The sequence below is a fragment of the Anguilla rostrata genome, chromosome 1, assembly GCF_018555375.3.
Source record: "Anguilla rostrata isolate EN2019 chromosome 1, ASM1855537v3, whole genome shotgun sequence".
Lineage (NCBI taxonomy): Eukaryota > Metazoa > Chordata > Actinopteri > Anguilliformes > Anguillidae > Anguilla > Anguilla rostrata.
This window is the reverse complement of record NC_057933.1, coordinates 79,254,476-79,267,566: the sequence shown is the minus strand read 5'-3', so window position 1 is coordinate 79,267,566 and position 13,091 is coordinate 79,254,476. Positions and strand designations below refer to the sequence as shown.

Sequence of the window (13,091 nt, the reverse complement as noted above, 5' to 3'; positions counted from 1 at the left end):
TACCTGGCTATATACTTTGAGACAGTGTTTTCCTAGCCCCAGAACATGATGACATGCTCATTTTCCTTTCCAATAATTATACACATTGCATGGTTAGACTGATACTTTCTAATTTTTCTTAAAGCTAGCCTATTAAGTAAAGCTTTAGCTGATTATTGCACTGTCTTGCTTTCCTCCAACACATTAGTGGAATTAAAAAAATAAGAATTCCACTGGAAAAAATGTTTATGATTGTGTTATGAACCTGTTATGACATTTTCACAATTTACTTTTATAAGTCAATCAACGGCCATTGATTGAAGCATGATCATGAATAGCCCAGTGGGGAGTCAATCTCTTTGAGCAACAGCGCTTTCTTTTTCTTCTGCAATGGCAGAATTTACAGTACACATTTGAGAAATCTGTGGCTTGATATTTAAATCATTCTAAAATGGCACCTGCTGTAGTTATTTGCTGATAACTGTGACGTTACAAAATGAAATACGAGCATTGTTTATATCTTTTCATGGCATGTATGTGCTCATAGCCTATTGGGTGCTTGAAAAATTGAACTGTCAGGTAAAATGCCACTAGTCAACGCATATTGAAAATTCTTATTACTACAGTAGTTACTAAAAAGTGAGAATGTTCGTCCCTATATATTACATATGCTGGCAAATTTGTGTCTGTGTTGCAGTGTGCAATATATGATTTCCCGAAAAGAAATGGAGCATAAATAAGATTTGCAGCATTGTCCATTTTAAAGAATTTTACCTGTTCTAAAAGGTTAACTTTGACAACATAAAACAAGCATAATGTTTTTAAAAGTTTTTATTCTTAATGTAGCATTATAAGCTTAAAGAAATTAACCCATTTTTTTTTTAATTTAGAGCATTTGCAATAAGCTGAGTCAAATGACTTAAAATTAAACTATGAATTATTGTCAGTTTCTGCATTCCATGGATAAACTATAAAAGAGAGGAAAGACAAAGAAATAGACCCGCAGCCCAGCTCCAGTTAATGCTGACCTTTGCTGTGCATTTTAACAGCTTGTTAAAATGCACAAGCGGCACCCTTGCAGGTTTCGTATCCTATCCCATAAGGCACATGGGCAGAGATGACCCCCCACTCAAGCGCCTTGTCGATGTGCGACTTCTGGTCATCGAAGAAGATGTGCGGGCGGATCGTTGCCAAGAGCGGCCCCTTGGGGCTCTTGGCCATGAAGAAGGCCTGGTTGACCTCCTGGTCCCAACTGGTCAGAGTCTTCAGGGCCCTGGTCCCACAAATGATGGGGTTGCGGGATGTCACCAGGTAGGTCAGCACTTTGAATGGACTCCTGTCACTGAGCATTTTCTGCAGGTAGCAGAGAACCTCCAGAAAGCACTTCAGCGGGCCCTAAGGATGAAGGTCACAAGGTACTGTATGTCAGAGGCTGTGTTAAAATGCACAAGGTACTGTATGTCAGAGGCTATGTACAAATGCACAAGGTACTGTATGTCAGAGGCTATGTACAAATGCACAAGGTACTGTATGTCAGAGGCTATGTACAAATGCACAAGGTACTGTATGTCAGAGGCTATGTACAAATGCACAAGGTACTGTATTTCAGAGGCTGTGTACAAATGCACAAGGTACTGTATGTCAGATGACCAAAACCCACCAAAGTTGTCTGAACCAGTCAAAAACACAGAAACCAAACATACAGTAGAGTGAGGACACTTTTGCTTTTTGCCAACTGTACCATAATTTCAGGACTTTTTTAATTGCCTGCTTGACTACAGCCAGCACACAGACAAAAATACCTCTTTGAGAGGGGTGTCCTCTTTATCCTTTTCATTTTTTATGAAGGCTTCCAGCCCTTTCTTCTTGTAAACTTCCTCAGACTCATCAGAGAACAGGACAGCATCTCCATCGAAGGCCACACGAAGCTGAATTTGACCAGTGTTAGTAGAGGAAAGGACAAGATAGACATGTTAAAAAAGCAAAATTGTGTCCATAAGTCTGTCAGAGAATGTCATTCAAGGACACATATTCAAGACTGAACAACTCTAATATAATAATATTTAAAAATGATTATTCATGAAGCACATGGGCACAAAGAAAAAGAATGATCTTGAGAGTTAGCTTAAAAGCTAGCTAGTTAGTCTATTTGTTGGCCATGTACAAAAATGTGAAAGCATGAATGAAGAGTCATTAAATTATACAGTCTGGCTCGGTAACTTCCTAAAGACATGTTAAATGGGGTGACAGTGTAGTATAGTGGCAAAGTTATTGTAGATCTCGACACCTACAGGTTGCAGGTTCGATTCCCAAGTTGGATGCTGTCATTGTACCCTTGAGCTAGGTACTTAACCTGCATTGCTTCAGTATATACCCAGAAGTATAAATGGCTGCCATGTAAATGCTCTGTAAAAAGTGGTGTAAGTTGCTCTGGATAAGAGTGTCTGCTAAATGCCTGTAATGTAATGATACATCATACATATGCCTGAGTAAGCACTATGTAATCTGGTGGCAGTGTCACATAAAATGCTTTTTCTCAAGACTGAATATCACATTTGCTTTTTCATTAGAACAGGGCTACCTTGTTCCTTGGAGATCCTCCATCCTGTAGGTTTTAATTTCTACCCTATTTTATACACCCAGTTCTACTAAACAGTAGCTCAATGAGATCTCTAGCTGTTGAATGAGGTGTGTTTGGTAGGGAATAAAAACTTACAGGACCGCAGATCTCCAGGAACAGAGTTGGTCAGCCCTGAATTAGAATAGTTTCTTGACTGCCTAAGCATTTCTTATTTGCCATTCCACAAAATACAATTTATTAATTCTCTGAGCATAATAGCTCGCTTACAGTACAGCAAGGTAAAATCCCATTGATTCCAATTAAAATCATAATGATAGTTCCTCTGTATAATTATGTCGTTGCGGTGCACAGAAAATCCACCAAGCTGGTGCTCTCATGCTCACGGTACCTGTCTTTCATCACTCCATTGCACTTCTTGGTCATTGGGGAACATAATGGCAGCTGCATGCCCTGTGAGGGTGGAATGAAACATTTTTCTGTTACAGCATTTCTCTTTGTTACAGCCGTATAAAATCTTAGCCTCACTAATAAACCATGAAATGGCTGTGTAAATAATCTGCATATATGTTTCAGTCTGCTACTTGGAGACCAAACAGCTGTTTCCAAATGGCTAGGATTCAATCAACATTTGTCCTTAACTTTGGCTAACAATTAAAATAAATAGTAATTTTTTTTATTAGTAAGTTGTTTCAAACAGTTCAGTGAGTTAAGCAATCACGAAAACTAACTTCTCAACCAGAATTTGCGAAGAAAAAGTGCTTGTATGCTTGTATTTACTTTTAAGTCAAAGTTGAGAACAAATGTTGTTTAAATACAGGCCAGTGTATCGTGTAGGAAGTTAGATGCTTGCAACTGCTGTGTTTTGGGAACAATTACACAAGCAGTTTGTGTTTTTAATTTCGGTTTTCATTCGGGAAAAGAAATCCAGAGAAAAATGATTTGATTCATGACATTTCTTTCACTCTACCCATTGCAATGGCATTCTCTGCTTTTACAGGGTCCTCAGTGAGGTAGAGAATGTTCCTGGGGAGTTTGCTGATGTCATCCTCATGGATACAGATTTCACTTAGACCTAATGGGGAAACAAACACAAGCCTTTTTTGTTATTAAATCCGAGTGCTTACTTTCAGTTCATTGCTAATCCCTGGACAATAATTATTCATTTTCAGTGGTTTTATGTTTGAATGATCATAAAACACCTAACCATCCAATCATAGAATCACATAAATAATTTTATGGTAAATGGACTGCATTTATATAGCGCTTTTATCCAAAGCACTTTACAATTGATGCCTCTCATTCGCCAGAGCAGTTAGGGGTTAGGGGTTAGGTGTCTTGCTCAAGGACACTTCGGCACGCCCAGGGCGGGGTTTGAACCGGCAACCCTCCGACTGCCGGACAATCGGTCTTACCTCCTGAGCTATGTCGCCCCCCGCTAGTTTAAATAACTAGCTTCTAATTATATAACTAATTTAACAATTATTTTAATTATTTTCATTTTTCCACATATGTTTTCAGTTTTGCACTCTGAAGTTGATTGATTATAATAACATAGTTGATATTATTTGTTGCATTAGCTTACATTCAATACTGTGCCAGTGGCCTACACTAAAGAATGTATTGCTAACAGGGTGTACTTACTAAACTCATTGAGGCTGTCTCTGAGGCATTTCTCTTGTGTGGCTGTATTATTCATCAGGAAGATTTTGAATGGCATCTCATTGTCAGGGTAAAGCTGCTGGAAATAGTAATTCGCTTTCACCAAGGCCTGTTCCAACAAAAAAACACCTTCAATGGTTAACAATTTAAACACCTGTCATAAAACTAACAGGCAAATTACACTCACAGGTGAAACCAGTGTTATTATCTTACATGACAACTGAAATGAAAACTTGAGTTTGCTGATTTCCTTTCCAGCCTGGTTGTTAATTCAGATAAAGTAGTAATTGTAGGGGACTTCAATATTCACATGGATAGTGAAGGTGATCCTCTCAGATCAGCATTCTTGTCTACCATTGAATCTATTGGCTTCGATCAACATATACATCAGTCCACACATTCTCATAACCATACTCTTGATCTGGTCTTAACTTATGATACAGAAATAGCAAATATAGCAGGTATGCCTAATAACCCTGTGCTGGTTGGTATTGTTTTTTATGTTTTTTGATCTAATGTGATTGGACAATTATTGACGCTATCTTTCATGTTCACGCCCGCCATTCATAACTACGGATGCGCGACTGTCACTCCTTTGGAAAATACTGTCCTTACATGATGCAGAAATTATAGTTCATGCTTTTGTTACTTCAAGATTAGATTACTGCAATGCTCTCTTGTCTGGATGTGCAAAATCCTCTCTGAAAGGGCTCCAGCCAATTCAAAATGCAGCAGCTTGTATTCTCACTAGAACAAGGAGATTCGAGCACATCAGCCCAGTGTTAGCATCGCTTCACTGGTTGCCAGTTAAATTCCGAATAGACTATAAGATACTACTTCTTACCTTTAAAGCCTTACATGGGCTTGCCCTTTTGTACTTGAATGATTTAATTCTTCCTTATATTCCCTCACAAACGCTCAGTTCGCAGGGTGCAGGCCTCCTTGTTATTCCTAGAATAGCTAAAAGTACCATAGGTGGTAGAGCTTTCTCCTATCATGCTCCCCTCCTGTGGAACAAGTTGCCTGCCCATGTTCGGGGCGCAGATACTATCACCTTATCTAAAGCTAGGCTCAAAACATATCTTTTTAGTCTCTCCTATATTTGAGGAGCAGGAGTGGGTGGTGGGCATAGCTATAGAGTCTCTGGTGGACTGAGCGGTTAGTGCTGTCACTGGATCTTCATTGGTAGTGCTGTGTTAAGCTGTACCGGCCATGGTCTGGTGATGACTGTCTCAAGCCTGCCCTCATGACTGTGTTGGCCCTGCCTCTGTTTCCCTTAGCTATTCTGCCATAGCCTTATTCTGCCGGGGTTTTCCTTATCGCACGCAGGTACCTCTGTCTCTGATCTCTTACCTCTTGTGTCTGTCTCTTCTGCTCTGCTTGCTAATCTACCTTTTGAACCCCCTAACAATGTTTTTTCTCCTTGGCTCTGGGCACCTGCCCAGAGCTCTAGCCAAAGTTTGCTGAGCACCTCGCCCTGGCCCGGAGCTCCAGCCCTAGACCAGCTAGACCAGCTGGGCACCGCCGCCTCCTGCCACTATTGACTTTCCGTAACTAACCAGTGCCTGCCCGCGGCAGATGGGCTCCCCCTCTGAGTCCGGTTCTGCTCAAGGTTTCTTTCTGTTATCAGTCAGGGAGTTTTTCCTTGCCACTGTTGCCCTAGGCTTACTCTTTGGGGGCCGGTTCTCTGTAAAGCTGCTTTGTGACAAAGCTCCTTTGTTAAAAGCGCTATACAAATAAAATTGATTGAAATGAAAACTGGTAATGAAAAATTGCAAAAGGTTTGTACTCAGAAAACGTTTTTAATGAGCACTTTCATTCAATATTGCATATGCATTCAATAATTATGTGCACCGATTTCTAGAAAATGTAGAAGCACTGAAGAATTTTTAATATGCATCTATCTCAAAAAAAAAGTTTGTTATTAAGACTAGATAAACTACCCAAAATAAATCAAACTCTACATTCTGAAACCAAATATTATGCAATTTAGAAAGAAAAAATGACAGACCTTAACAAAAGGAAATGCCACTCCCAGGTTCAAAATCTTTTCCCTGTTGGTTTTACTTGCTTGTTGGTCATTCATGATAAACAGTGTGCTTGCAGACACTGCAATGGTCATGGTTTCCTTAGTTTTGGACAGAAAGAAATGTTTTTAAAAGAGGAAGACATGATTAGGCAGGCAACACAAGCAAAAAGTTGACTATTGCTCACGTAATAGGAAAGATGATCAGTTGACAAATATTGTGGTTCATGCATCAAGCTCACATAAAAAACATTTAACACTTACACTTTTGGCCACGGCCCCATCTTTGTTGTCTCCTTTGTCATCCTGTCCAGTTCCCAGTTTGGGTTCCATGGCGCTCATAAATGCAATTAACAGAAAATGTTAAATATGCTATTAACTTGTATCAACCGGCTGACGTCTGCTGGCCAATAAATATTCTGTGACTGCAGATAGTCGCTGAACCATGTGACTTCAGTGAAAAAAGCAGGTGACAAAGAAACTGAACAACACGTAAGCAGGGAATTGTTTAACCCTTTAACGGACTGCTCAACTGAGCGGAGCGATGCTAGTAGCAGGGTTTGGCAGTCTTTAATACAGAAACACAATTCCAAGCTGCAGAATTCCAGCATTGTTCAACGTTTATGCTGGAATATCTGTCTGGCCCTGCGATGTTGGGACGAAATGTAGCCCGTGGTCTCATTCTGCATTTGGAAAAACTGGAAAGATGCGCGGAGCAAAAAGAAGTGGACAGCCTTGGTTTCATGGACAACCTGGATGCAACCTGCATCGGTCCGACAGCCAGCTGCTTCCCCTGCAGCTGTCAGCATAAGAATTATTAAAGCATCAAATAGAAAACGTGCATTCCAGTGAAAATCGGGATGTCCATTAGAAAGGTGTATCATTTTATTCAAGCAATATAAATACAATAAAAGTCACTGATGAAGGTCATTTCAACAAAATGTTTGCAGCCATTTTTTTGGGGGGGGCAATTTTGTTTTGCACTGTATGCTACCTCACCTCAGGGGGCCCTGAGGAAGAAGGTGAAAAGATATGTCAGAGTCTGTATTCAAATGACAAAAAAACCACCAAAATAAAACAAATATAAGTGTCAACACACCTTTTCTTTGCCAACTGTAGCGTCATAACAATACATTTTTAGTTACTTGCTTGACTGCAAGAAGCACACAGACAAAGATACCTCTGCAAGAGGGATGTCCTCAGAATCATCCTCATTTTCTGTGTAGGCTTGCAGCCCTTTCTTCTTAAAAACAACCTCAGACTCATCAGAGAACAGAACGCCATCCCCGTCGAAGGCCACACGAAGCTGAATTTCGCCAAAGACGGTGGAAGGAAGGTTCAAGATGAACATGTCATGAAGCAAAATGGCGTCCGCAAGTAGTCAGATTGTAGTCTATCATGCATTCAGACTGAACAAGTATAATGTGCGCATATTTAAATGACCATTCAAGAAGTACATGGGCAAGAAGCAAAACAGTGATCTTGAGAGTTAGCTTAAACACTAGCTATCTAATCCACTTGTTGGTGATGTACAAATATGTGAGAACATGAACAAAGAGTCACTAAGTTACACAGACTGGCCTGGTAACTTCCTAAAGACATGTCAAATGATACATCATAAATATGCCTGAGTAAGTGCCGTGAAAACGGTGGTGTCAGTGTCACATAAAATTATTTTTCACTTCATCGAATGTCAAGTTTGCCTTTTCATTAGAACAGGGCTCCCCAGATCCGCCGTCCAGTAGGTTTTCATTTAAACCCCTATTCACACCCCTGATGTTGCTAATTAGAAGCTCAGTGAGATCTGTAGATGTTGAATGAGGTGTGCTTAGTTAGGGTGGGAGGGAACAGGACAGTAGTTTTACTGGAACAGGGTTGGGCAGCCCTGCTTTAGAATTTGTTTGAATAATCATTGCTAAGCAATTATTCCACTAATTATGACTCAATAATATGATAAAATGTGATGCTTTTCTGAACAAAATAGCTCACTTATGATAAGGTTATGTAAAATGCCATTAATTCCCATTCAGACCAGAATAATACTTCCTCTGTATAATGACATTGTTGTTGTGTACGTAAAATCCACCAAGCTGGCGCTCTCACGCTCATAGTACCTGTTTTTCATCGCTCCATTGCACTTCCTGGTCATTGGGGAACATAATGGCAGCTGCATGCCCTGTGGGGGGTGGAGTGAGACATCGTTCTGTTTTCAGGCTTGATATTAGCCTCTGTGTTACAGCATGATAAAATCTTAGCCTCACAAGGGTATCATGAAATGTCCGTGTGAACCATTTGCTTTGGACATTCTGCATTTTTGTTTTGCATAATATCTTCCGCATCTGTGATATTGAGTTTTTAACTCTACCTATTTCAATGGCATTCTCTGCTTTTTCAGGGTCCTCGGTGAGGTAGAGAATGTTCCCGGCGAGTTTGCTGATGTCATCCTCACGGATACGGATTTCACTTAAACCTAATGGGGAAACGAACACAAGCCTTTTTTGCTGTTGAATCCTGGTGCTGTAATTCAGTTCATTGCTAATCCATAGATAAAAATGACTTTTTTTTTTTTTACACTCAGGACCAAACACAGAGTCAAAAGTACACATGGAAACACATACCGAAACACGATCAGAAAAGCACACACAAGGATCCAGCACCTGAGTCAGGGAAGACAAGAACTTAAATAGACAAGACACTGATGAGACACAGGTGGGCACAATGCACAATCAGGCCACAGAGAGGAAAGGGAAAACGAGACAATCAAAAACAATAATTGAATAATTGGAAACAATAATGCAATTAGACAGAGAAAAGGAACAGAACTATAAACTGAAGTGCCGCCATCTGGCGGCCCAAAAAAGGAAACGCAGACAGACACAGAACCATGACAGTACCCCCACCCCCCCCAAGGGACGTCTCCTGACCTCCCAGGAGACTGGCCCTGGGAGGGGGTGACACACAAAACGGGACTGGAAAGGAACAAGACTCGGGACTCAAAAACACAGGACTGGACTGGGCGGCGACGGGCACAGGAACTAGACTGGATGACGAAGGCGACGGGCACAGGGGCTGGACTCGGGACAGGAGCAGACAAGCTGAGACTAGACTCGGGACGACGACATGGAGCAGGACCTCAGACGACATTGAACTGGACTAGCAGGGCAGGACAGAACCCTGAACAGGACTATGACAAGACAGAATCCTGGACTGGACTATGACACGGCAGAACCCTGGACTGGACTAAGACATGACAGAACACCGGACTGAGACAAGACAGAACACTGGACAAGGCTAGACAAGAAGGGACTGGGCTTGACAAGACAGGAACGGACTGGACCAAACTGACACGTACGGAACAAAGCTAAGCCACAAGACAAAACAGATTCAGACACAACACAGGACTGGACTAAGACAGACACGGAGCTGGACCTGGACACTACACTGGACCGGACTCAGACGACACTGGAGTGGACTGAGGCAGACTGAAATGGACTGACACAGAGACTGGGAATGGACTAAGACACTATTAGGGAACAGACTGACGCAGGCACAGGAACACAGGGAGACCTAAAAGGACAGACAAAGGGACAAGCAGGTGGGGAGGCACACGGCAAGACTGACAGACACACTAAGGGACAGACAGACAGGGAAGGAGAGGGGTGAATTCAAAGATAGACATACAGACTGACAGACGGGCAGACAGGCGAATGGGCCACCGGCCTGGGGGACAGATACACAGGCTAACAAACTGGCTGACACACGTGGGCAGACAGGCAGACAAGCAGGCAGGCAAACAAACAGACAAGGGGGCAGGTGAACAGACAGACACATGGTTGGGAGAATGGACTGGGTGAGGTCTCTGGGCACTGGGTGGGGGCAGCGACGGCGCGAAAACACTAGGGGGAGCGAGAACATTAGGGGGAGGCATGAACTCTAGGCGAGGCATGAACACTAGGCAAGACAGGTGGCTTCGCCTCCGGGACAGCGGGCAGGGCAGGCCGCAGCGGGCAGGGCAGGCCGCGGCGGCCCCTGCGGGACAACAGGCGGAGCAGGGGGCCTCTCCGGGACTCGGGGTGGAGCAGGAAGCCTCTCCTGGGCTCGAGGCGTCGCAGGAAGCCTCTCCAGGGCTCGAGGCGTCGCAGGAAGCCTCTCCGGGGCTCGAGGCGGCGCAGGAGGCCTCTCCGGGGCTCGAGGCGGAGGCCCCTGCGGGACAGTGGGCCGAGCAGGCAGCTCCTGCGGGACGGCGGGCTCCGGCGCACTGGCTTTGGAGTACTTCTCGGCCAGAGGGGGCGTATCCGCGGCCCCCCGGAGATACTCCTCCCAGTGAAATGTCGTTATTACTAGGGCTTTAAAGTCACAACACCCCTCAAGCCCAGAGTAAATTAGCCCACCGTGGAGGGAGTCCCTCATGCCGTCCCAAAATATATGGCACACGATTGACTGGGGCAGGTCAGCCTGTGCGGTGACAGTGCTGAATTCGGTCGCGTAATCCAATACATTACGCGACCTCTGACTGATATCCAAGAGTCTGTTGGCCATCTCTCTGGCGACAGGACTGGACCCAATGGGCCTCGGAGCGACCACCGGCTTGCTCCAGACCGGTGCCATGTCTGACGGAAAAATGAAAACCCCAGGAAGGAATAAGGGCAAGGGGGTGGGGGGGGGGGAATGTCTGCTGGGTCCAGAACTGGCTGGATCCTTCTGTCAGGTTAGGCGAGGGAATGGACCCAAACGCAGAGTCAAAAACACTCAAAATCCAAAGGGTAAACACAAACCGAGGATATTACTTTTAATAAGTACATAAACTAAGGAGAACAAAAAACAAAGCCACGCAGGGCAAGTCTCAAAAGGACGAAGCAAGGTTCTTTAAACGCAAAAACAGAGAAAATGCAGAAATCCAAAACAATGCGAAACCAGAACACGGGCAGGGTAGAAAACACTGAGGACCAAACACTGAATCAAAAGTACACGTGGGAACACATACCGAAACATGATCAGAAAAACACACACAAGGATCCAGCACCTGAGTCAGGGAAGACAAGAACTTAAATAGACAAGACACTGACGAGACACAGGAGGGCACAACGCACAATCAGGCCACAGAGAGGGAAGGGAAAACGAGACAACCGAAAACAATAATTGAATAATTGGAAACAATAATGCAATTAGACCGAGCAAGGGAACAGAACTATAAACTGAAGTGCCGCCATCTGGCGGCCCAAAAAAGGAAACGCAGACAGACACAGAACCATGACAATAATCACATAAATAATTTCAAATAACTAGCTTCTAATAATATAAGTAATTTAACAATTATTTAAATTATTTTAATTTTTCCACTTCATATGTTTTCAATTTTGTGCTCTGAAATTGATTATAAGAACAGTTTATATTATTTGTTGCATTAGCTTACATTCAATACTGTGCCATTGGCCTACAATAAAACATGTATTGCTAACAGGGTGTACTTACTAAACTCATTGAGGCTGTCTCTGAGGCATTGCTCTTGTGTGTCTGTATTAGTCATCAGGACAATGTTGAATGGCATCTCATTGTCAGAGTAAAGCTTCTGTAAATGTTTATTTGCTGTCACCAAGGCCTGTTCCAAACAAAATCCACCTTCAGTCAATAACTGTATGAACAGCTGTCATAAAGCTAAGAGGCACACTACACTGACAGGTGAAGCCATATGATATCTGAAATGAAAGCTAGTAATGAAAAATCGCAAAAGGTTTGTAGTACACAGAAAATGTTTTTAATGAGCACTTTTGCATTCAATAATTATGAGCATAGAAAATGTAGAAACACAGAAGAATTTTTAATATGCATATTGCAACAAATGTTTGTTACTAATACCATATTAACTGTCCCAAATAAATTAAACTTTACTTAATGAAACTCGAAATTATGCAATTTATAAGGAAAAAATATGATAGTGAAATACCTTTATAAAAGGAAATGCCACTCCCAGCTTCAAAATCGTTTCCCCGTTGGTCTCACTTTCTTTTTGGTCCTTCGTGTTAAACAGTGTGCTTGCAGACACTGCAATGGTCATTGGTTCCTTAGTTTAGGACAGAAAGAAATGCAAGCAGAGTTGTCGAAGGAGGAAAACATAAACCAAGCAATAGAAGCAAAAAGTATAGTTCATGCGATAGGGAAGGTGACCAGTTGACAAATATTGTAGCTCATGCATCCAATTTACATAAAAACATAAGCCACAGCACTCACATTTTTGGCCGCTGCTCCATGTTTGTCATCTTTGTCATCGTGCGCATTTATGACATTGTTGGCTTCTGTGGTGTTCATAATTGCGGTTGACAGAAAATCTTGAATACTGTATGTTGTTAACTTGCGTCAACCTGCTAGCGTCTCTTTGTCAGCTTTGAAGCTTCTCCGACTGCAGGCTATTTGTGAACCTTGTGACTGGAGATAACGGGCCATTCCCATGATCCTCTACTGAGTAACCGGGCGGAATCTGAGAAACTGAACCGGGCGTAAGTAGGGCACTGTTCAACCCTTTACCTGGCAGCTCAGCTGAGTGGGCAGCTGCCGATAAAAGTAGTCTTTAATGCAGAAATTCCACCTTTAAAGCACAATTCCAGCTACAGAATTACAGAATTATTCAGTGTTCATGTGGGAATTGACAGTGAAATACCTTTATAAAAGGAAATGCCACTCCCAGTTTCAAAATCGATTCCCCTTTCACTTTCGTTTTGGTCCTTCGTGAATGAATTGTCAATCAAGCCAGACTGTACTGAAAAGGGCGACGACGCTGTAAGTAACAGGTGTGGTATTATGCACAGCTATTTTAGACGATACCTAGGCTTCACGAATGCGCGTATATTT

At 42.6% G+C, this 13,091-nt stretch overlaps 1 protein-coding gene across 2 annotated transcripts; it reads right to left on the bottom strand.

Moving 5' to 3' along the window:
* Positions 1-794: 794 nt before the first annotated feature.
* LOC135236691 (cytosolic 5'-nucleotidase 1A-like) lies at positions 795-12,697 on the bottom strand. 2 transcript variants are annotated; one of them, XM_064303183.1, is made up of 11 exons: positions 8,864-9,968; positions 8,611-8,715; positions 8,360-8,421; positions 7,426-7,551; positions 6,510-7,255; positions 6,231-6,347; positions 4,202-4,328; positions 3,528-3,632; positions 2,949-3,010; positions 1,782-1,907; positions 795-1,374 (listed from the first exon to the last, which is right to left on the bottom strand). In XM_064303183.1, exons 5-11 carry the CDS (start codon positions 6,585-6,587, stop codon positions 1,033-1,035), a joined length of 957 nt encoding a protein of 318 aa, XP_064159253.1. In that variant the 5' UTR covers positions 6,588-7,255; positions 7,426-7,551; positions 8,360-8,421; positions 8,611-8,715; positions 8,864-9,968; the 3' UTR covers positions 795-1,032. The 2 variants fall into 2 exon arrangements, with proteins under 2 accessions (XP_064159253.1, XP_064159261.1); XM_064303191.1 differs by lacking the exons at positions 2,949-3,010; positions 3,528-3,632; positions 4,202-4,328; ... (2 more) ...; positions 7,426-7,551; positions 8,864-9,968 and adding exons at positions 11,718-11,844; positions 12,190-12,306; positions 12,474-12,697.
* Positions 12,698-13,091: the final 394 nt, after the last annotated feature.